The following is a 23,517-nucleotide window of genomic DNA, read 5'->3' as shown; positions in this document are numbered from 1 at the left end:
TAAAGCACATCAACAGTTAGTGAGACATTCCTTCTCACCCCAAAAAGCCAAGAAATTCAAACCCACTTGAATTGAGCCGTCTTACAAAATTCAACAGCTATATAAAGAAAAACTACCAGACATTTCTTGATGCAATACCAATTCGTCCTGAGTTAAAAATAAGAAGTTTGGATGTTGTGACATTTCAGTAGAAGCCTGATTAGACACTTGTCTTGCACAACACTGCTGATTTCTATGAAAAGTTAACTGAAGGACAAAAGGCTACTAGAATGGGTAAAAAAATTAAGTACTTCATGTATTTGTGCCAGCGGGAAGAACAGATCCCAGGCACAGCGAGTTACAGGTACCACTTGCTGTAGAAATGTTTAATAATCATTCGAGAAACAGCATTGAACGTTGAAGCATTGAGCATAGCTCGTCAGAGAACTTGCATTTACACCTTCCATTGCTGCTAGGCAAAAAAAAGCCACCAGAGATTTGTGAATTCATAGCTTACATGTTACACTTGGAATCTTTGTTGTTCTCTTTATCCTTCTTTACACCTTTTATTTGGCCAGTGTTTCCAGATGCATCTTCCTTGTTCCACCTAGCTGCAATTCAAATGAGGCCTGACTGCCCCAGCTCAGGGCATCCATCCCTACCATCCTTCCAACCCCACATGGATTGCCCATCCTGCAATCTCTAAACACTAAAATGCACTGCAGCGTGAATTCATTAATTCACTTAAGTCTTTATCCATAGAGCTCTCTTTCTATTTCTTAAGTCATTTGCCCCACGTCAGGCTATTTCCCAAGGGACCTTCCAGAGAGACATGCCTCTCCCTAATTATTTTCTGTACTGGCTTATCATTATCTGCAGGGAAGAGCGGAAAATCTTCCCATTAGCATAGAAAACATTCAAATACGATCATGGTAGACATGAAAAATCTTGCAAGGCTCAGCTTAGTCCAGGAACACTTGGATTAAAGAGTATCTGTGGATCCTGAAGGAAGCTATGGTGGGGATTTTCAACCCAGCACAGAGCACGCATATGCAAAGCTGCTAGAATAGCAAGTCGCTGTGTGAAAAACTGTCCCAGTCACACATCCCACAGCTTCGCAGCTCTAGCCCCTCTCACATCCTGGCCTCTCTTACATTAGATGCTTTGTAGCCCCGATATTAATAACAGTTGTGAGTTCAAAGGCAGTAAATGGAACTGCTTCAGTTACTGGAGCCAAAATTTAACACACATTTCTTCTGAAGTACTCACTGTTCAGTCACTATCTAATTCCACAATTAGAACTGACAAAATTATCAGAAACTTTGATCTTTCTTGACTGATTTACTTTACTTTACATAAAAACAAATTTGTATATACAAGAGCGAAGGGAAACAAATATTTACATATGATTAAATATACAAAGTCTCAGTACAGATGCTCACCTTTACAAAATAAATGATGCTAAAAACCTGTCACATGTTTTCTTGGAAATTATCTTCTTACCACAGTACATTTCATTAATAAAGCTTCTAAAAAACCCCCTCCATTTACCATGTGAGGAATACTTTACCTATTAGACATGAGTATTTCCTGCAAGCACATGCAATCATAAACCAGAGAAGGTTACGAACAGTTAAGGCACAATGCTCAATTTACTACTACTGTGCAATTGTCTAGGCACTATATGTAAAGAAAAAAATCTAAGTAAGCCAGCTCAACTTCAGACCACTTACTGGTAGCCTATACTGATCTTTAAAGTTTAGTCAGACATCACAAAGGCAAACGCAACCTGAGTCAGGATCGTGTAATGTGTAGAAATATTGTCCAGGAAACCCCCAGACTGCATAATTGGATTACATGAAATGAAATATCAGGTGGCAAGTTGTGGATGGTTGATGACTTGTTCAGAAGAGTACACTGCAAGTAAATACATACAATTAATAAAAATCAAAGTTTAGACACATATGACAATAAATAAGCCCATTTGACCTAAATTCAGGAAAGGCAGGATAGCTGAGACCAATATCGGGCTTGTGTGGATTTTCTAAAAAGTGCAACACCATATCAACTCTGGTGTTTTCAATATTGTCCAATGTTAATTTCTTTCTAATTTATTTATTAAAAAAATTGCCACCTGACTCAGTTATAAATGAAGGTGCATTAAGAGAACTAGACATTCTCCAACATCCGTAGAGACACGTTTAATGTAAATGAGCACTTAGTAGTTTACTAAGAAACTGCTCACATACATAAAACATGTGCACAAACTCTGAGAATCATGAAGACTCGAGCTGAATGCTGCAATAAAAGAGCAAAAAATGAATGTTAACTGGCAAATATACTTGCTGGATATCAGATGCTACTGGTACGTGTAGGTTTTCATATACCATCAGCAAGGCAGTAAAAATAGAAGTATTTAAAGGGATCAAAGACTAAATAATTAAGAAAGCTATGTATAGCACTGAATTAGAGGGGAGACAAAGTTTAGGGAAAAACTGATCACCGTGAACAGGAGTTCAACTGAGATTCCAATCTGAAAATACTAAATGAGAAATTCATGTGCTGAGATTAATCTTCCTCCGTCGAAGTGGGTAGCGCCTTCTTTCTGATGAATCTATAGGTTTTCTTCTTTTTAGCAAAACGCAAGTAGTTTTCCTGGCATCAGTGTCTGTTGGTGTGACTTCTCCGGGTGATACTACATTTTGGACATTATTTTCCTCTTTTGCCTTGCAACCAGCAAACACTTCTTGCCGCAGCTTGCAGAGTTCCAAGATTGGTTGCCAAGTTAATGCTTGGGAAAAACCTTCTGCTTTTTCTACTAGCGCTGGGAGAGACTGCAAAAACAAACCCAAGTATCTCAAGTTACAGGGGAAAAGTAATGGTTACAAAGAATGAAATCTGTTAATTAGATTCTGACAGGCACAAAAACTTTCAGTGTCTATAGAGGCGATCCATAGGATGGCAGATAAAGGTTGGGAACTCAGAGCTACCAGCCTAACAGTGACCACAATCTGCACTCAGAGGCCATGCAAAGAGTACGCCAAGCTCAAATGTTGCTTCATTACATCTCTAAGCTTCTAAGTATCACAGGAACACAACAGTTCACATCTAAGCTGGTCCTGAAGCAATAAAGGTCATTTGCTATATGAAGTCGTACAGATCTTCAAAAGATGTTTAATTTTTCAGACACTACAGGTCCTAAAGCATCTGTAAAAAAATAGTTCCTATAGCCACAGGGTAATCTTCCTCACTACAGCATGAGGGGGAATGCTTTACAACCTCAGCAGTCCAAACATGAAGATGTACTTGCTTTAGAAGTAAACATGCAGGCTTTTTTTGTACAAGACTATCACCAGGGTGAGTGAGAACTCCTGTTTCATGACATATTATCATACGAAGAAAATTAAAATTGCCCCCTTAGCACACATAAGAGATCTCACCTTCATTGCCCCACTGATCTGTTTGGATGTCATTTCTGTCATCTGCTTCAGATCCACCATGTAAGCATCTACAGAAAAACAAAGTCTCAATAAATTTCTGTAACTCCGTCCTCCCCAGTACTTGCTAGATAATTGTTAGAAATTATACAGAAAAGCAGCAGAGTCCCTATATAAAACTTAAACCTTAAACATGTCCCTGTCACTGTAGCATTGAGGAAAATAGCTAGTATGTTTTACCTTACTATTATTACTCCATCACTCAAAATACATTAGTGTCTAGCAGTCTCAGTAACAGCAAGCCATAAAGTTCTTCACAGCAAATACAAAACATGAGACACAAAGACAGTATTTGACATAAAGGAAGAAAACAGTTACAAAGGAAAAAAACACCTGCTTTCAAACTTTTCAAGCCCATACTACATTCAATAAAAAATGCACAAAAGGAGAATAAACAGAACTGTGGAGAAAATGAGATGAAGGAAACCTGTTCTAAGGACAGCAAAAATAATCTTACATCTCCAACAAGTCAGCTTTTACAGTAACGGTTACAGTTTTCTTCAAGCTTAACTTATCAAGCATTGACACCAAGAATAAAAAAAGATCCAAGTGTAAACAACATGAATGGCATTAATCCTGCTAGGTTAACAGGAAAAGATAGACAAGGCTGCTTTCAGACCACTGAAACAGGCAGCAGGTACAGAATACTAGGGGAAAATAGCAAATATTTGACTGCAGTTGCAATATGATAAGATCATCAACACAATTATGCACTTTTGCTGATTGATTTAAGCAATAATAACTCTTTGCTCAAGAGTTAAACTCTAAGTTGTTATAAAGCTTTTGCACATTCTCCACCATTATTTTGTCTGCAGTGCTATGCCACCAACAAAAACTTAAAATCAGGAGATAAGCAGCCATGCTCCTAGGAACTAAACAGCCTCACCTCCGCTACTATTGTTTTTCTGTAGGGTTTCCCCAGTTCTTGCAGGAGTGTGCATTGTTGGATGGCACACGTGCCCTGAAGCCTTTCAAGGCTAAACATGGCATTAGGGAGGGACTGTTTATAAAGGCTTGTACTGTTAGGGCTTGGGGGAATGGCTATAAATTGGAGAGGGGCAGATTAAGACTAGACATAAAGAACAATTTCTTCACCATGGAGGGTGGTGAGACACTGGCACAGGTTGCCCAGGGAAGTTGTGGCTGCCCCATCCCTGGAGGTGTTCCATGCCAGGTTGGATGGGGCCTTGGGCAACCTGCTCTACTGGGAGGTGTCCCTGCCCATGGTAGGGAGGTTGGAACTAGATCTTTAAGCTCCCTTCCAACCCAAACTATTGTATGATTCTGCTTTGGAGTCAATCTCATTAGTGCCCCTGAAGATAATTAAAGTCAATCGCTATATTCTAGTGCAGGGCGACAGTGATCCCTGCTGAACGGCAGCAACCAGCAAGAGACTTTTCTTAAATCACCTTTCCACATAACCAATGTGATGACCAGACCTGGTTTAGGAATGCATAATCTGTGTATGAACACGGATGCTAAAATGGACCATCAGTCAGAGTTTGGAAGGAAAACCAGTCCAACAGCAGCCTCTTTAAAACACATCACAGAGGCCTATGAATGCATATTCTCTAAAAGAAGGATACGTCCATAATGAAGCTTTCCTACAGTAGGATATCTGAATTAGAAGACTGGTGACCCTATGAAATGGCAAGGAAGGAGTGAAGTAAAAATAATTACTTGGATTATTCCAGCTATACAAAAAGACTGAGACACAGTTAAATGAAATGCCTAGGGGAGTTCAGCTTTACATGGACAGCATCACATTCCTCAGCGTTCAAGGCTTTCCAAAAGATAGGGAAATGAAAAAAGGAAATGAAAGGTATTGAGTAATCTAAACATTTTAGTTTCTGGCCACTGTACTTGCTAAACTGGGATACATAAACTTCCCAAACACTACATAATACTAAAATTCAGCACAAACTCTATACCATTTTGGCTAGGCCTCCACTGCTACCTAGCTTAAAAAGGCAACACCTTGTCACAAGCTGTTACAAACTTGCAAGCAGTAGGTAATTCCCATCAGAGATGCACAGGTCTGGACACCAGAAACCAGAAGAAACCCAGATATGAAGTGACACACTTCACTGCTCCTGTTAGTTACTTTGCTGCACAGGCTGGCATTTCTGGAAGCAATATCGCCTGTTTACAAAGAGGAAATGATGCCTAGAGTGGAGGCCAATCAGCTGGGTGAAAACTGGAAGATGAAGCTCAGCTTCTCAAACTTTAACACCACTGCTCCTTATACCAGCTTCATGCTATGCGCAGTAATCCATAGTAAGGGCTCTATAACCACACTATTCAATTCAAAATTCAATTCATTGGTAAATTCTGACATTCATATTTAAGAACAGGAAAGACAGAATTTCCCATTTCATAAGGGCAGCCTCAAGAAGTCATATCCCAATCATCAATTACAAAACACGGCACCTTGTTCCAAGCAGTGTGGATAAGAAATAGCCTTTCAAAAGCATGTAGCAAACTTACAACAGTGTTTGCAGGTTGGTTTTGTTCTCCCTTCACCAACCCTTACAAGTGACACAGGAAAGAAAACCTGATGCTTACTTTGCAAGTACGGAGGGTCAACACTGCCACCACCGAGTACTACACAAATGCTTTCAATTCCCTGAAGAAACTGACTGATTAGGAAGAGAGACTGAAGCATTTCTAGTATTCATGTAAAAGGAACACAAGAAGGGTCAGAGTATAATGTCAGCTACCCATCTAGTTCCTCATCTGGCCTCCACCAGTGATGAAGGAAAGTAAGAAAACCTACTGAGGGTAGCCCCGTGACAATTTCTACACAATACACACACAGTGGCCAGCTTTTGCCTTTAAGAACAGAGCCTAACAGCACGCCGCACTTAGAACAGGAGAAATGGACACGATAAACTGATGCAGCAATACATTATGACAAACTTCTAGCTATTTCTATTAATTATTTTAACAGCCAATAGTTTTAAACAAGATTAAAGAAAGAAAATTTCTTAAACATTCACAGCTATCCAGTAAGGCAGGCAATGTTTACTCAATGTGTTCACCTTCCCCATGAAATCTTTACCTTGAGAAGCCTGTGATCTTATCTCTTCCGGTGTTACAACAGGCTGGTAGAGCTTCTGTGTATTGGAAAAAAGAAAAATTCTGAAATACCTTCTTGGGTCAATAGATACCTAATATACACATAGTAGTTAGAACTATGGAGAAAGGCTAGTACAAGAAGATCATGGTGGAACTACTTAAATAAAGAGTGCATTAGAGTTACAATTTACAGATGCTCAGTTACTGGAAACAATGTTCCTGTTAACAGAGTTAAGTTCCCTGCAGAAGTGTCCCCAAAATTCGCTTTAGGCTGCAGAATTGTAATTATTAAGGCATGATAACTAAACTGAAATCCAGGCATCATGGAAGAAGCATTGCCACCTGCTTCATGACTGAGGAAAAAGAGCTGTTCTGGCTTCTGGGAAGCCATTCACAAAAACAGTACACTTTTGAGAGAAGTAAAGTCGAATACAAGGGTACATTGAGAGAAAATGAAAACTAATTAAATAACTACATTCTGGCCCGTGCTAACTTATGCAGAAGTAAGAACACTCTCCATCACAAAGCAGGCTTCTCTTGCTTTTTGGTCCTACTCTAAGTCTTGTGTCTTGGCATCAGTTAATTGTGAGACGAAGTTAACTTCAACTAATAATAAATAATGAATAAAACTAATATTAAGTTACATTAAAGATTATACTTAAAAGTAACTAACAGAGAAGATGGAAATAAAGCAAAGATGTGGGAACTGAGTTATATTATCTACAAATCAGTATTTTTCTCCACATCAGCAGCTGTCCCCTCAACCTTCTTCAACCAAAAGCAAGTGGGAGGAAAGTTAATTATTCCTCCCTGTAGTTTTACCAGAGCAATTTTTTTTTCCCCACGGTTCATATATCTTCTTAGCAAGTTTACAGTAACAGCTCCAAGCAGAACAACAAACATTCCTTGCCTTACCTTCAAACACAACAATGTATTGACTGAAAACCTACAGGATGATCTCTTGCTTTGGCAGTTAGAGAGAGATCACCAGACTGAATGAGTGGTTCCCTCCAGATAAAATGCAGTTAAATACTTTAGGGGTTTCCATGTTCTTTTTGACCCTAGCTATTCCTTTGATGCATGTCTTCACAGTTGCTCTCTATGCCTCAGAAAACATGGATCACAGGAGTAGCTAGGATCAAAAAAGAATATAAAAATCCCCTTGGTCAAAAGCAGAGAAACCACTAGCACCTTCACAGAAGTAGCTGAGAGTAAAAAGAAAAAAAAGCCACTTTAAGGAGATAACTAAAACCTTTCTATATTTTTCTGACATCTTTAATCAAAATAATCATTTAGTCATGGTGGTGTAAAGTTTGAAGAGGTCAGACACATAAAAAAGATAGTGTGAGAGGGATACTGAATAACTAATCCACTTTGGTGCTCGTGTAGAACACAGCTTTCCTTTTGCAGAAAGATTAAAAGGTCTTGTTAAATCTTGGTGTTACACAATAGCATATTTTATCTTAGTTGATCATTTGTTTTATGTATTTGATATATTGACAAAATGGTGATTTCACAAAAGGCAACACACGTCAGAAAATTTCAGAAATTTAAGAAAAATATATACTCATGTGCTTTTACTTACTGTAAATCATCTGTGCCTGGCCAACCTAGAGTTACTTCTGTCATTTTTAGTCCTCAGAAATGTAATGCAAGCCCTTAAACAACTTCTTAAAAAAACATCCCTGCCTTCTTTAGAAGAATAGCTGAGGTTTGAAAGGGCCCCTAAAGAAGAGCCCAAGCCCCTGCTGAAAGCAGGGCCAACTAAAGCAGGTTGCTCGGAGCCTCTTCCAGTCAGGATTTGGATATCTCCATGAGTATCTCCAAGAAAGGAGACTCCACAGCCTCATTGTGCCAGTGCGTGACTGCCCTCACAGTTCCCTTTTTTCCAATGGTTAAATGGAATTTCCTGTATTTCCACTTGTGCCCACTGCCTCTTGTCCTTTTTCTTTTTTTCTCCCCAGAAGAAACTGACTCCTAGTTAATCAGCAGGTAAGCAAAGGCATGCCTAAGGTAACTGCAGGAAAGAAATTTAGCAACCAAAGACATGACTGCGTTGCTTCATGCCAGCAATTACTTTACAGTCAGTGTCAAAAAAAAGAAAAATTACTCCACTCAGTCATTAACCCTCATTACTCTTTTGTTTTCTTTCTTTACTGAAATTGCTTACTCAGTGTAGTTATGAGCTCAACGTAAGTACCCAGGAAAACACACACATCTTTTTAGAAGTCTCATGCTGCACACAATTTGTCTGAATGTGTCATCACATTTAGTACATCAACCAGACTTCATCTAAGGATTTCAGAAATCTGGATTTGACAAGATAAACAGGTCTACAGTGCCTTGTACAAGTCATCATGTTGAAGCAATCTGCTGATACAACTTGCTGATCAGTGCCACAGACCAAATTCACTTCGTCACAACACTCTGCAGTAACCTCCATATTTCTGAAGAGCCAATTAATGCAAAAAACCCCAATTTCATTATATGACAAAATCAAAATCAACTATGGGAAGGGGTGTAAAGGTCAACACTGCATGATTTGTTTCTTCAAGTCACACCTGGTCAGCAGCTTCTATACACACAGGTTTTCTGAAAAGATATTACTCACCAACATGTCTTGCTCTGCTTTCATGGTTTGGATAGCATGCATCAGTATCTTTCTAGGCCACTGCTTACGCTTCGTTGTTGTCTCCACTATTAGTTCATCAAATTGATCTTCAAGAATTTTAATGCTGGAACCTAAAAATAACAAACACAAAGTTATTATAGGAATTCTACAACTGTTTCGGGTTTTTTTTCATTTGAGACAAAGTTATAAGGAAAATAAAAGCTCTAGATCTAAAATAAGAAATCATGCACAATTATCAATGAAGAAAAATACATGTCTTAAATCTCCTTGTTAAGGCGATGTAAAAATTGGAGCACAGCTTGCGGCTGGCCAGTTACTTTTGAGGTAAATGAACTGCAGGAAAGGGCAGGGAAGGTAGAGAATCAAAAAAAAAAATCTTTTGAGATAACCTGCTTTTCAGCTGAAAACCAGCAATGCAAGATACATAAAATTGGTTTATCTGTGTAATTTACATGCATTCAGCAGCAACTGTCCGAACAATTTGAAGCCTAACCAATTTTTATATCATACAGAGCATAAACATGCAGTTTAACCTGACAATATACAATGCCACCTTAATGAAACACTGTTCCTGTAAATGCTCTGCATCACGATGACATTTACTGGTCATTAGGGGTTTGCAAAAAACCAAACCGGGTCTGCTTTCAACATCTGAGGCTGCATGTGGTAGCAGTTAGCTTTCGTAGCTTGCTTCGCCAGTAAGATTAGACTAAATACCTACAACATTTTCGGTTGTCAACTGGTGTTTTTACTGCTGATACCCTGCTAAAGGTACTCAGTTTTTCTATGCCTGCAAGTGATTGTAACTATTTTAAAGGCTTAAGATACTACTTGAAAACTGTTTCAAAATTCAGGCAAGTAAATTCCTGCACTTTGCTGACATCACATCATCATTACAACTACAAAAATTAAGAGGTATAAAATAAAACAGAATTAACCATTCAATCACATATCCTTACAGTGTGTAACTAAAAGGAATTACACATTTCTATATTCTTCCAGCTGCACACTCCTATAATTTTTGTTTCCCAGTGGAGAACAGAACATTGACAATGGTCTTGCTTTTGATTTTTTAAAATTAATTTTGCGAACTCCTTAGCATTTAAAATCACTGTTTGCAGTAATGTGTTCAGCACAACTTGCTAGGCAGGCAATAGTTTAAGTCAAGTACTAAAGAATGGATTTTGAGCACCCTCTCTTGGTCAATCTGTGCAGAATGAGGTAAGCTTCAGACAGGCAAAAATCAAGGTTTTAATAGTCTGTGGGTTGTTTTAGGATCGCTAAGAAATCATCTGAGTATAGAAAGGAAAAGCCTGAGCCACTGGTCAGCCTAAACATCAAAGGCACAAAATGCCAGATCACGTGGTGGTTCAAACTGGATCAGAGATAGGTACACAAGTAAATTTATGTCGAATTAAAAAGCACAATACAGTCCTCACACCTACTTTATGCCAGCTGCAGGAAGATGACAGCATCTCAGCTGCCATAAAGTTAGACTTGTAAAGATAAATGATAACTTACTCAAAATAACATCCATCTGGACAAAGCCTTCCTGTTAAGAAAATTCCATTAAGAATTTTTGAACAAATTTGAATTAGGGAGCCCAAATAAGTTCAGCATTTTGCAATGCAAGATCAGTGCATATTTGACCTCGTAGTCAAAGGAGTTGGGAGTTTTATCATTCCAGAACTACAACTGCAGAACCTTCTTGACCAAAAAACAGTTTAAGGAGCTTTCTTGATAGCCAGTTCAACACATCTGTATTTTCAGCTTTGTTGAGGTATAAAAAGCATTAAGTTGCAAGCAAAGAACACCTTAATGCTAACACAGGTGAGCAAATGAATCACAGCAAAGTTTTCTTTGGACACCAGACTACCAAGAATCTCCACTACAATTATTCAAAAGAGAATAATTACAAACATATTGCACACATATATGATTATTTAGCAATAAATTTAAACATTTATTTAATTAGTATATTAAACCACAGCAACAAACATACTACTAGGGTCTTGGCCAATGTCTCCAGCACGAGCTCATTCGAGTTGGAGGGCTCTTGCGACTCACAGCAGGGTCAACATCCAGTTCAAACCAGGTTGCTCAGGACAATTCTGTCCAGCTGGTTCTCAGAAGCCTCCAGTGCTGGAAGCTACACAAGCTCTCTAGGAAACCTTTTCTAATGCTTAGCTATCCTAATAGTGAATTTTTACTTCCTTACATCACGTCAGAACCTCCACTTTCAATTTGACCCTTACCTCTTGTTCTCCCATTGCAGATCTCAATAAACAGCCTAGGCTCCACACTTCAAGTAACCTCCCTGTAGGTAATGGAAGGCTGGCTTGTTTTCTCTAGGTTAAACGAGCCAGATTACTCAGTTTTAACTCTCAGGGTAAGTGCTCCAGTCCTCTTGCTGTCCTGGCAGCCTCTGATGAACTCGCTCCAGTTTATCAGCAACTTTCCTCTACCAGGAGGTCCGAAACCGAGTGCACTGCTCCAGATGTGCTCTAGCAAGTGCAGAGTAAAAGCAAATAATCACTTCCCTAGATCTACCGACTACAATCCTGCTGACACAATACACAAGGCTGGCTCACAGCCCACTAGGACCCTCAGGTCCTTTTCATCCCGCATCACTGCAGGGGGTTACCCCTTTCCAAGTTTAGGGCTTTCATTTTAGTCCTTGCTGGATTTCATGAGATTCCCAGATGAATTCTCCAGCCTGATTACATTCCGCAGAATGGGCCTGCCCCTGAGCATATTCACTACATCCCACCCTGCATGACATCAGCTGCAAATTAGGTGAAGGCGCCTTCCATCTCCGCCTCCATGTTATGGATAAAGACCTTAAAAACAAAAGGGCCCAGAACAGACACCTGAGGAGCTCTGATCAGCCCCGAGGTAGAAATATGAACCGTTAAATACTACCCTCTGAGCTCAATGATCCTCACCTCCACTTGGATGCTCTGGGACACTGTGTCATTGAGTACTGGTGCAATTCCAATGGAACAGCACCAAGGGGGCTGGCATCCAGAGCACATGATGCAGGGGCAGTACCTGAAGGAGCTGGGTTTGTTCAGCCTGGAGAACAGAAGGCTAAGGGGTAATTTAACTGTTACCCTCAGCTGCCTGAAGGATCGTTCTACAGAGACAGAGGCAGGCTCTTTTTGGAGAGGTGCAGCAAAAGCATGAGGGGCAACAGATACATTACATTAAAGGAAATTCCAACAGGCCACAGGAAAGCAATTTTTCACAGTCAAACACAGAAATTGACTGCCCAGAGGAGATGGAAAGCCTCCATACTTGGACCCTATTGCTGTGTTCCAGCTTTAAAAATAGATTACCTTATGCTACTCCACCAAATTTTGTATACTTGCTTTATTCTGATAGGAGAAGCAAATGAAATAGAACTTGCACTTTCCTAATCTTCTCAATGAAAAACCTTGCCTTGAAATATCAACTTTCTAAAAGGTCTCTGTAGACTTTCCAGTGAGATACCTGCTGTTAAGCTCAGCTAACCCTTTATTTTCCCATGTTAGCATCAGATATTTTCCAAGTCTCTAAGCTACTTTTCGTTGGTAGTCAAGAACAGAAGTTTTTTACTGAGGGTGATAAGGCACTGGAACAGGTTGCCCAAAGAAGTTGTGGATGTCCCATCCCTGCAGGTGTTCAAGGCCAGGCTGAATGAGGCTTTGAGCAGCCTGCTCTGGTGGGAGGTGTCCCTGCCAATGACAGGGGTGTTGGAAGTGGATGATATTTAAGGTCCCTTCCAGCCCAAACTGTTCTTATTCTGTAAGTTACACAGGCACCATACTACAGATAGCTGGAACTTGTGCCTCAAGATCTGCAAGAACCTTGACAGAAATATCAGATAGGGCAATGGTTCTTCAGAAATAGGACCATTTCTCTTCTCTTGGACTGGGTGCCCACATGCCTCAGTTACCCTTCCTTTCATTAAAAAACACCGCCTTGCAAGAATCTTGCTCCTGTAGCCCAGCACTTCAGATCCTTAGAGAGACACATTTGAGCTGAACTTTGACCTTACGTGCTCCGTGAGCATCCTTATCCCCAGATAGCTGGGGGAAAGTCTTCCCAGTTGAAAATATCACATGCAAATACCAAAACAAAACCACCCAAACAGAAATCACTCTCCACAACTACCTGAAAAGAGGTTGTAGCAGGGTGGGTGCTGGTCACTCCTCCCAAGTAACAAGGGATAGGACAAGAGAAAACAGTCTCAAGTTGTGCCAGGGGAGATTTTAACTGAATAACAGAAAAAAAACTGTTTACCAAAAGAGCAGTGAAGCATTAGAACAAGCTGCTCAGGGAAGCAGAAGAATCAGTACCCCTGAAGGCTTTCAAAAAATGTGCAGACATGGCACCCTGGCACACGGTTTAGTAGGCACGCTAGCGTGCAGATGACAGCTGAAGCAGATGATCTTAAAGGTCTCTTCCAATCTTAACATTTCTACGTCTACGAAATGAATGGAAACCAACACTTACCACTCTGCAGGTGGGAGACCTCTGAAGTCTCCTCCCAGGGCTGCCCATTGATGGTAACATTCTCCCGCACGGCTGTTTCGAAGTTCTGCAAGACACAGCAGGCTTTGAGACTCCATCCTTCAGGCACCAGCGCTCAGCATTGAGCCAGGAAGGGTCCCATCCTGCTTCCCCTGCCTGGTTTGGCCACCTTCTCGAGGAGAGGCAGCTACACAAACCCACACAGTGACACCCCCTCCCATCACAGGCACGGCTCCCCTCCCCCTCTATCACGGGCATGGCTCCCCCCTCCCCCTCTATCACGGGCACGGCTCCCCCACCCCCCTCTATCACGGGCACGGCTCCCCCACCCCCCTCTATCACGGGCACGGCTCCCCCACCCACCCCGCATCGCGGACACGGCCCTCCCCAGCAGAGTCTCCCGCCGCCGCCTCACCCAGAGCGCCTCCCCCGCGGCAGCCTCGGCCCCGCCCGGCTGCCCCCGCGCCAGGGCCCGCACGAAGGGGGCGCAGAGCGCCAGGGCCTCGCCCAGCGCCCGCCGCGAGCAGCACCGCACCCGCGCGTCGCGCCCCGAGGGCCCCGGCAGCGGCGGCGAGGGCGGCACCGGGGCGGCCGCCATTTCCCGCCTCTGGCGCCGGGCGGGGAAGATGCCGGCCCGGAAGCGGAAGTGGCGGCCGCCCCGCAAGCAGAAGTGGCGGCCGCCCCGCGGCCCCGGCGGGTCATGGCGGCCACCGACTGCCACTGCCACCTCGCCGCGCCCAGCTTCCAGGCGGTGAGGGCGGCGGCGGGGACGGAGGGAGCAGAGGGACCGGGAGGGAGGGCGGGAGGCGGCTCCGGAGCTAAGGCGGTGCGTGTGTCTTGCAGGACGTGGCGGCCGTGGTGCGGGCGGCGGAGCAGGTGAGGGGTGACGGTGACGGGAAGGGGTGACTGTGTTGAATGAGGGGTAAGGGTGACAGTGAAGGGGTGACAAGGTGCGGTGACAGGGACAGGGATGGGGTGTGACAGGATGAGGTGACGGGTAGGGGTAAGGGGGGCCAGGGGCAGGGGTGAGGGTGAAGGTAATGGGTGATGGGGAGGGGTGACAGTGAGGGGTGACAGCGAGGTGTAGGGTGACAGTGAAAGGAAGAGGTGACAGTGAAAAGTGGGGTGAGGGGTTACAGGGGAAGGGGTGACAGTACTGAGTGAGGGGTAAGGGTGCTAGTGAAAGGGTGAGAGGGTGGGATGACACATTTTGGGTGACAGTGTGGGGCAAGGGATGACAGGGTGGGGTGACTGACAGGTAGGGGTTGGGGGTGACTGAGGTGAGGGGTGACAGTGAGAGCTGACAGTAGTGGGATGAGGAGTGAGAAATGACAGCAAGGGGAAGGGGTGACAATAAGGGGTAGGGATGAGGGGTGAAGAGCGACAGGATGGAGTGAAGGTGACAGTGAGGGGAAGGGGTGTGGGTGAAGGCAAGGGGTAGGGATGAGGGGTGACAGCAGTGAGGTGAGGAGTGAGAGGTGACAGTGAGGGGAATGGGTGACAGTAAGGGCTAGGCGTGAGGGGTGAAGGGTGACAGTCAAGGTAGGGTGAGGAGTGACAGCAAGGGGTGATAGCAGTGAGGTGTGGAGCGAGAGATGACAGTGAGGGGTAGGGATAAGGTGACAGGGGTAAGGGTGAGGGGTGGCAGTGAGGTGAGGGGTAGAGATGAGGAGGGGTGAGGGTGAAGGTTAGGGCGGGGTGAGTTGAAGGTGAGACAAGAGTAAGTTGATGGTGATGGAGGTGAGGCGGCTGACAGCGACCCTCCTCCCTGGCCCAGCCTCACCAGGGCGGGGGTTCCTCTCTGCTGCAGGCAGGGGTATCAGCGCTGGTGGTGGTGTCAGAGCGGGCGGCGGAGTTCCAGAGCGTCATGGAGCTGTCAGAGAGGTGCGAGGGTGGAGGGGCAGCCCGGAGCCCACTTGTGTCCTTGCTCTGGGGTCCATACCTCAGCAGGAGTGACTGGTGGCATGGGAGCTATTGAGGGGCACTCAGCCCTCTCCCTCTGTCAGGCCAGCCTTTCTTTTTGACTCTGAATTTGGTTTTCCTGTCGTCTCTCCCACTGCTGATGTCTGCTCCGTGTCTAGATTTCCAGGGGTTGTGTTTCCATGCCTGGGGGTTCACCCAGTGCAGGAGATTTCACCAGAGGAGCAGCGCAGTGTTACTCTGAAGGTAAAATGCTGGCAAGTTAGGTCAGTGCAGCTGTGAGACAGTGCAGGAATGACTCAGGGCAGGCGATAGGATGCTCTGATCTGCCTTATGAAACATCAGATCTGTGCTGTGATTTTTATGCCCTTCTGGGATACAGAAATTCCGGGGTCTCTTAGCACAGCCACTTGTTCACGGGTCTTCCCTTTGTTAGCATGGGAAGTGGGAGGCAACCATTTGTACCTTCAGCCTGAAAAACTTAGACTTATAGAATGTCCTGCCTTGGAAGGGATCCACAAGGATCATCAAGTCCAACTCCTGTCTCTGCATAGGACAACCCCAAAATTCACACCATGTGTCTGAGAATGTTTTCCAAATGCTTCTTGAATATTGTCAGGCTTGGCACCATGACTGCTTCCCTGGGGACCCTGTTCCAGTGCTCCACCACTCTCTGAGTGAAGAACGTTTTCCTAAATCCAACCTAAACCTCCCCTGGCACATCTTCCTGCCATTCTCTCAGGTCCTATCATTGGTGACCAGAGAAAAGAGATCGGCACCAGCCCCTCCTCCTGTTTTGAGGAAGCAGTAGACCACAATGAGGTCTCCTCTCAGTCTCCTCTTTTCCAGGCTGAATAGACCAAGCGTCTTTAGTGACTCCTCATACGGCTTCCCCTCTAAACCTTTCACTAACTTTGCGGTGAGCTTGGAGATCTGTCTGCAGCCATTAATGTTACCAGGCTATTATGGGCCTTGTTTTAATTACCTCCTATGCTCCTATACCAACTTGAGATGCAGGGTCATTAAGGAAAGAAGGCAAATCCTGCTTGTTTCTAAAATTTGTCTGACAACACTACTCACAGTAATGGCAAAGTTTTAAAGTACAGAATTTAATTACGCTGAAGGAAAATCCAATTTAATCATAATGCTGAGTTCACACCATTTCCATGTTGTAAGGGCAGTGAGGGTTGCATCTTTAATTTGTTCTTGCAGGATCTGGATGCTGCATTGCCGCTTATAGAACTCTTCAAAGATAAACTGGTGGGCATCGGAGAAGTAAGTAGAATTCCATAACTTGTTTAAATGTCTGTGGCTTTGTCAGCATCTGTCACCAGAACCACAGACACTTAGTGGATACTTGGGTTTGTGTATGCAATAAGTATTGCTATTGATCTGAACAAACACTGCCTGATTTGTAATTATTTTAATGTGCAGTCCTTCATAGATTTGCCTGATTCTCTCTTTTCCTTCATTATCATTCTTTGAAAACCGATGACATTTATGCTGGTGGATTTAGTAAGAATGCCTAATTATGCTGTATCATCTTATACCTGAGTGTCTTTTAACCTGTTCTCCGGCACAGTGAATTGCTGAGTCACTTTGTTAACCTCATTCATATCATAGAATCATAGAATAACCAGGTTGGAAGAAACCCACCGGATCATCGAGTCCAACCATTCGTATCAAACACTAAACCATGCCCCTTAGCACCTCGTCCACCCGTGCCTTAAACACCTCCAGGGAAGGTGAATCAACCACCTCCCTGGGCAGCCTGTTCCAGTGCCCAATGACCCTTTCTGTGAAAAATTTTTTCCTAATGTTCAGCCTGAACCTCCTCTGGTGGAGCTTGAGGCCATTCCCTCTAGTCCTGTCCCCTGTCACTTGGGAGAAGAGGTCATCACCCTCCTGTCTACAACCTCCTTTCAGGTAGTTATAGAGAGCAATGAGGTCTCCCCTCAGCCTCCTCTTCTCCAGGCTAAACAACCCCAGCTCTCTCAGCCGCTCCTCATAAGACCTGCTCTGCAGCCCCCTCACCAGCTTTGTTGCTCTTCTCTGGACTCGCTCCAGAGCCTCAACATCCTTCTTGTGGTGAGGGGCCCAGAACTGAACACAGGATTCGAGCAGCAGTCTCACCAGTGCCGAGTCCAGAGGGAGAATAACCTCCCTGGACCTGCTGGTCACGCCGTTTCTGATCCAAGCCAAGATGCCATTGGCCTTCTAGGCCACCTGGGCACACTGCTGGCTCATGTTCAGTCGCTGTCAACCAACCCCCCCAGGTCCTTCTCCTCCGGGCAGCTTTCTAGACAGACTTCTCCTAGTCTGTAGCTCTGCACAGGGTTGTTGTGCCCCAAGTGCAGGACCCGGCATTTGGCCTTGTTAAACCTCATGCCATTGGACTCTGCCCAGCGGTCCAGCCTGTTCAGATCCCTTTGCAGAGCCTCCCGACCCTCCAGCAGATCCACACTTCCACCCAGCTTAGTGTCGTCTGCAAACTTGCTAAGGGGGCACTCAGGCCTTCATTGATAAAGGCATTGAACAGGGCTGGACCCAGCACTGAGCCCTGGGGAACCCCACTTGTCACTGGCCTCCAGCTGGATTTCACACCATTTACCACCACTCTCTGGGCCCGGCCATCCAACCAGTTTTCCACCCAGGAGAGTGTGCGCCTGTCCAGGCCAGAGGCTGACAGTTTCTGAAGCAGAATGCTGTGAGAAACTGTGTCAAAGGCTTTGCTGAAGTCCAGGAAGACCACATTCACAGCCTTCCCCTCGTCCAGCAGACGAGTGACTTTGTCATAGAAGGCGATCAGGTTAGTTTGGCAAGAACTGCCTTTTGTGAACCCATGTTGACTGGGCCTGATCACCCGGTGCTCTTGCATGTGCTTCATGATAGCACTCAAGATCACCTGTTCCATGACTTTCCCTGGCATTGAGGTCAGACTGACAGGCCTATTGTTCCCTGGGTCCTCCCTGCGACCCTTCTTGTAGGTGGGCACAACATCAGCCAGCCTCCAGTCCAGTGGGACTTCCCCAGTCTTCCAGGACTGCTGGAAGATGATGGAAAGGGGTTTGGCCAGCACATCCGCCAGCTCCTTCAGTACCCTAGGGTCAATCCCGTCTGGCCCCATAGACTTGTGGCTGTCTAGCTGGGCTAGCAAGGCTCTGACCGCCTCCTCTTGGATCACGGGAGCCTCATTATGCTCCTCTAGCTCCTGGGTTTGTACACAGACGGAATGACCCTCCTTACAACTAAAGACTGAGGCAAAGAAGGCATTAAGTACCTCAGCCTTTTCCTCATCCCCTGTCACTGTTGTTCCTTCTGCGTCCAGTAGGGACTGTATGGTCTCCCTAGTCCTCCTTTTATTATTTATATATTTGTAGAAAGATTTTTTGTTATCTTTCACAGACTTGGCCAATCTGATTTCTAGCTGAGCCTTAGCCCTTCTGATTTTTCCCCTACACAATCTCACTTCCCTCCTGTAGTCCTTCCAAGAGGCCTGTCCCCTCTTCCAGAGCCCATAAACATTTCTCTTCCTCTTGAAGATCCTTCCTGCCTTCTTTCCTGAAAAAGTTAGGCTAAGCTGTCATTTTATAGGATCATAGAATAGTTGTGGTTGGAAGGGACCTTAAAGATCATCTAATTCCAGCCGCCCTACCATGGGCAGAGATATCCCACTACATCAGGCTGCCCAAGGCCCCATCCAACCTGGCCTTGAACACCTCCAAGGATGGGGCAGCCACAACTCGCCTGGGCAACCTGTTCCAGTGTCTCACCACTCTCATGGTGAGCACACCTCATTTCATTCTCATTTCAGCACACCTCATCGACTTGTACAGTCCTTTTCCCCTGTGATCCCTCACCTGTCTGTATCCATGTGTTGTCTCCTCTATTACGTTGGTTTTTAAACTGATTGAGACTACTATGCTGTAGGGTTGAGTCTGTGTCTTTCGTGTGTTGGTACTGGAGGGGCTTATGGCTGCTGGAAAAATAGTTACTGGCAGAGCTTTGTTGCTAAACTTGCCGTGTTGTACTTGCACTGCATATCAAGGACTTTGGTTGGTGTAACTGTGAATGGGGCTGCTTTGACAAACTATAAATTTTGCCTAATGTGTTTAAATAAAAAAATTATAGAATTAATCGGTAGTTTTTGCTAGAGGTAAAACTGAAGCGTACAGGTTCAGAAATTTTACTTGTATTAGAGATCCAGATTTCAGATTTAATCTAAAATAATATTCCATAGAATGTAAACCCCCAGAAAAGCAGTTATAAATTAAAACATTAAATACACTTGTTAGTAACTACCAGCCCACAAATGCTTTCATAGTTGGAAAGATTATGGGTAAGAATGGATTCCTTTCTGAGTTAAGCTACAGTTGAGCTCATTTAATTGCAGCCTCCTGCAATATATATAGATATGTTGAAATGCCTTGCAGGTTTGAAGCATTTTTTCCTTTATGTATGGTTTTGTGGTTTACTCAAGCGTTAAGTCTGTAAAATGTTTTCACTTCTCTTCTTGTGCTGTAGGTTGGACTAGATTTCACTCCCAGATTTGCCAGCACCGAGGAACAGAAGGAAGGACAAAGACAGGTTTTGATTAAGCAGATTGAGTTAGCGAAACGACTGGATTTGCCTTTGTAGGTTTTGCTTATACTAGTAGGAGAATTTGCCAGATCTCAATAACGTGGAAATATTTCTCAGGATTTATAGTTACTAAGAGCTCATAGAACTTGCATGGATTAAACTGGCTTCAGCATCCTGTCATTCTACAGTTTGAGATTTAATTATAGAATTTTCCCTGTGTTTGCACTTGAGTACAGTGATCTTCTTCATCCTGTGCTTGTTATGTTGTCGCTATATCTTCACTGTAACTGAAATGATTCATATATGCATCTCTAGATTTTTTTTTTCCTAACAAAACGTGTAATGCTGGTTAATTATTTTCCAAGCTGCTGTCAGTTCACTTTTGTTTACAAAAGACAGAGTATTTTGGTTAATCTCCTAATGTGGAGCCTTTTCTTGATTTGCAGAAATGTTCATTCCCGCTCAGCTGGAAGACCAACCATCAATCTCTTAAAGGAACAAGGTATTTTTACTGTGTTTTATCTATCATGGATTTTGGCAACACAAGTTCTTCACTTGTGCTGTGTTCTCACATCAGTTTGTGTGTGTGAAACCTGGGAGGAGTAGTGCAGAGTCTGTATTCATTCTTTATGGGACTGAGGTCCCATTGGAAGCTGACTTCACAGACCTTGCTGTAAACACTGCTAATGATTTGGTTTGCTTCTTTTTTGTGAGGTGCTACAAGGGTGTTGCTCCATGCATTTGATGGAAAGCCATCTGTAGCGATGGAAGGGGTGAAAGCTGGATACTACTTCTCCATTCCTCCTTCCATTATAAGAAGTGAACAGGTAATGTGTAAAGTTTAAAGAGGTTTGCTCCTTCTTGATGCTTGGGGATTGCAGTTAACAGCTGATAGACAGCTTATCACCATGGCTGTTTTCACTGTGCAGCTCAAGAATATTCTTTTTTAAGTCTGTACAGCTTGAAGCGGGACTAGCAGTACTTGCATACAGTTGTCACCTGACGCTTCTCCAGAGAAGTTTCAGTTGCTTATAGCATTACATGTTTTTACTTTGACTAAATTTCTTCTTGAAGCTTTTGCCTTAGTTAGACTTTTGGGGGTAAATGGTGGTGAAAACAGGTCAGCTGTTCCTGAGAGACAAGGGTTAAGAAAATGGGAATTTTTCTTTTCTCACGTGATTTCTGGTGAGCTCTTCTTTGGAAGCTTCTGTCACTGTACTGTTTTAGGTAGGCACGTGACACATGGAAAAGGAGCAATTTCTTTCTCAGTGCTATGGCTTTTTTTGTTCAAAAGGAAATCTGCTCACAATTGGCTAAGTTGCAGACCCTTGAAAAATTGACATTATCACAAGGTGCACCCAGCAAAGAAGCAGCTAAGTTGGATAAAGACAGCATTGGTCAGGTTCAGCCTTGATTTGCTGAGACTGCTCTTTTAATTTCTACTCTAGGCTGCCGCAAGCTATGCTGACTTCTTATTTTGGGGTAGCAGTCTGTTTCTATCCTGCAACATCATCACTTTCTGTGATAAACACAGGAAATGTAAGAAAGGAAAAGGCGTAATTCAAGTAGAAGGATGGAGGGGTTGTTAAGGATGAATACGGATGAAGATGAGGTTAGGAACTTGGAGAAGGGAAAGCAAACTGGGCTTGAGGGGTAAAAACAGAGATGGGAAAAAGGTACACAAATATTGTATATGCAGAAAAATAGCAAGTTGGAATCTCTAAATATAGTGTATCTTATGTAATATATCTATATGACTTACTAAATAACAATGGATTCACTGTTTAGACAATAGTTCTTCAGATGTTTAGAAAATGGGATCATTCTTATTTGAAGGGTCTTCTTGAGCAGCTCCTAGTATTTCTGCTTCTCTTCTGAAATTGTTGATAAGATGGAGGCAGTGGCAATGAAGTCTTTTGACATTGCTTTTAAATGCAGAGGATCTCCTCCCTTCGTACTTAGTTTTCTCACAGGTCTAAGTGTGTAAAGTGTTTAATAGCTGTCTTATTTTCTTCAAGAAGCAGAAACTAGTGAAAATGTTACCTCTGGGAAGTATGTGCTTGGAAACAGACTCTCCTGCTCTGGGACCGGAAAAACAGGTGAATTATGTGGGGAGGGACTTCTATGTGTGTAATATCCAAACCTACGCCTTATGGAGCTCAGTTACTGGCATGGGGGAGTGAAGTAGTACAAGCATGGACAAAGGATGAAAGAGGTTGCCAAGTGAAACTGTTGACATTAAAAAGCCTCTGTTCCTGAGGCTGGGAAAGGAAGATAAATTCTAGGAGTGGACAAAGGGAAAAGTAATACAGGAAGAACAGATACATGCAATTTCTCTGTCTTGGATGCCACGGTGTGTCTGAAGTTTTGTCAGGAAGTACTGAATCTGAAATACCTGACATTTGGGCTGGTGTGGTTTATTTTTCAGGTGAGAAACGAACCAAAAAATATTTACATTGCAGCAGAATATATTGCCAAAATTAAAGGAATTCCAATTGAAGAAGTTATAGAAGTGACTACACAGAATGCACTGAAAGTATTCCCCAAACTTCAGAACTTTCTTCGGATATTGACTTAGAAACTGAAATATATGATATTGCAGAAACTATTATTTATGATAAAATAAATAAAACTAACATGCGTCTTGTCTTTCTGAGTCTCCTTGCTCAGCTGCTCCAGGCCTGGGAGATAGCTAATGTGTGACACTTAATATGCTGGATGGACATTCTCTGACCACCTCAGATACAAACTCATGTGTCATACCAGCACATGGTGAGAGCATTTGGCTTTAAGAATTGGGCACATCTTCTCTGTCCCAGGTATCTATATGATTTTTCAGATTAGACTCCTTCCTCTCTTCATCATTGGAGCATCTTACCAGTTGCTCCTTTGAAAAACAGCTTGTAATGCCCTGTTCTGAATTCATCTGGTGTCTGCCTTCTGGGGCGTAGGACTGTAAGGTGAGGGTTTGGGTTTTTTTACATCTGTATCCTTCTCAAAACAGGAAAAGGTATCAGTTCCCAGGTAGGAAAAGAAATGGGAGCAGAAGCTTGTAATCTGATACCTTTCTTCCACTTTAGGTCTCCTTTAAGTTCTTCCGTTTCTTAGAACTACATCATCAGGAAGTTTTTTTTGCAGTCCTTGTTCTGCTTTTTGCCTAGAGTAGCTTATTAAGTTTAAACATGTGTTCCTAAGCAGGTTTTGGCCTGCAACAACCAACCAAACTTGAATAATTTGTCTCTATTGCAATGCATATTCAGATCAGCAACCACACAAATGTTTGATGCAGAGTAGCTAGAGCCATTTGTTATCCCT

At 43.4% G+C, this 23,517-nt stretch overlaps 2 protein-coding genes across 4 annotated transcripts; one reads left to right on the top strand and one right to left on the bottom strand.

The window, feature by feature from the left end:
- Positions 1-2,100: 2,100 nt before the first annotated feature.
- NSL1 (NSL1 component of MIS12 kinetochore complex) lies at positions 2,101-14,403 on the bottom strand. Its single transcript, XM_069850895.1, is given in 7 exon segments — positions 2,101-2,813; positions 3,420-3,487; positions 6,538-6,592; positions 9,166-9,296; positions 13,684-13,768; positions 14,117-14,317; positions 14,320-14,403. Coding segments are annotated over 7 exon segments (903 nt in total). The 3' UTR covers positions 2,101-2,534.
- TATDN3 (TatD DNase domain containing 3) lies at positions 14,357-22,849 on the top strand. 3 transcript variants are annotated; one of them, XM_069852832.1, is made up of 10 exons: positions 14,357-14,452; positions 14,545-14,577; positions 15,512-15,585; positions 15,783-15,867; positions 16,834-16,896; positions 20,146-20,255; positions 20,649-20,704; positions 20,917-21,029; positions 22,224-22,301; positions 22,631-22,849. In XM_069852832.1, exons 1-10 carry the CDS (start codon positions 14,402-14,404, stop codon positions 22,778-22,780), a joined length of 813 nt encoding a protein of 270 aa, XP_069708933.1. In that variant the 5' UTR covers positions 14,357-14,401; the 3' UTR covers positions 22,781-22,849. The 3 variants fall into 3 exon arrangements, with proteins under 3 accessions (XP_069708933.1, XP_069708932.1, XP_069708934.1); XM_069852831.1 differs by having other exon boundaries at positions 22,221-22,301; XM_069852833.1 differs by lacking the exons at positions 15,512-15,585; positions 15,783-15,867 and having other exon boundaries at positions 22,221-22,301.
- The last annotated feature ends 668 nt before the right edge of the window (positions 22,850-23,517 follow it).

The sequence above is a fragment of the Phaenicophaeus curvirostris genome, chromosome 2 (genome assembly GCF_032191515.1).
Source record: "Phaenicophaeus curvirostris isolate KB17595 chromosome 2, BPBGC_Pcur_1.0, whole genome shotgun sequence".
Lineage (NCBI taxonomy): Eukaryota > Metazoa > Chordata > Aves > Cuculiformes > Cuculidae > Phaenicophaeus > Phaenicophaeus curvirostris.
Note: the sequence above shows the minus strand (reverse complement) of the source record. Positions and strands in the feature narration are given on the sequence as shown.

Excerpts from the sequence above, each read along its gene's own strand:
- TATDN3 (XM_069852831.1), top strand. The coding sequence starts at position 14,402 with ATGGCGGCCACCGACTGCCACTGCCACCTCGCCGCGCCCAGCTTCCAG. Across the intron at positions 15,586-15,782 it reads GTCATGGAGCTGTCAGAGAG|ATTTCCAGGGGTTGTGTTTC; the intron begins GTGCGAGGGTGG and ends CTCCGTGTCTAG. Across the intron at positions 16,897-20,145 it reads AACTGGTGGGCATCGGAGAA|GTTGGACTAGATTTCACTCC; the intron begins GTAAGTAGAATT and ends CTTGTGCTGTAG.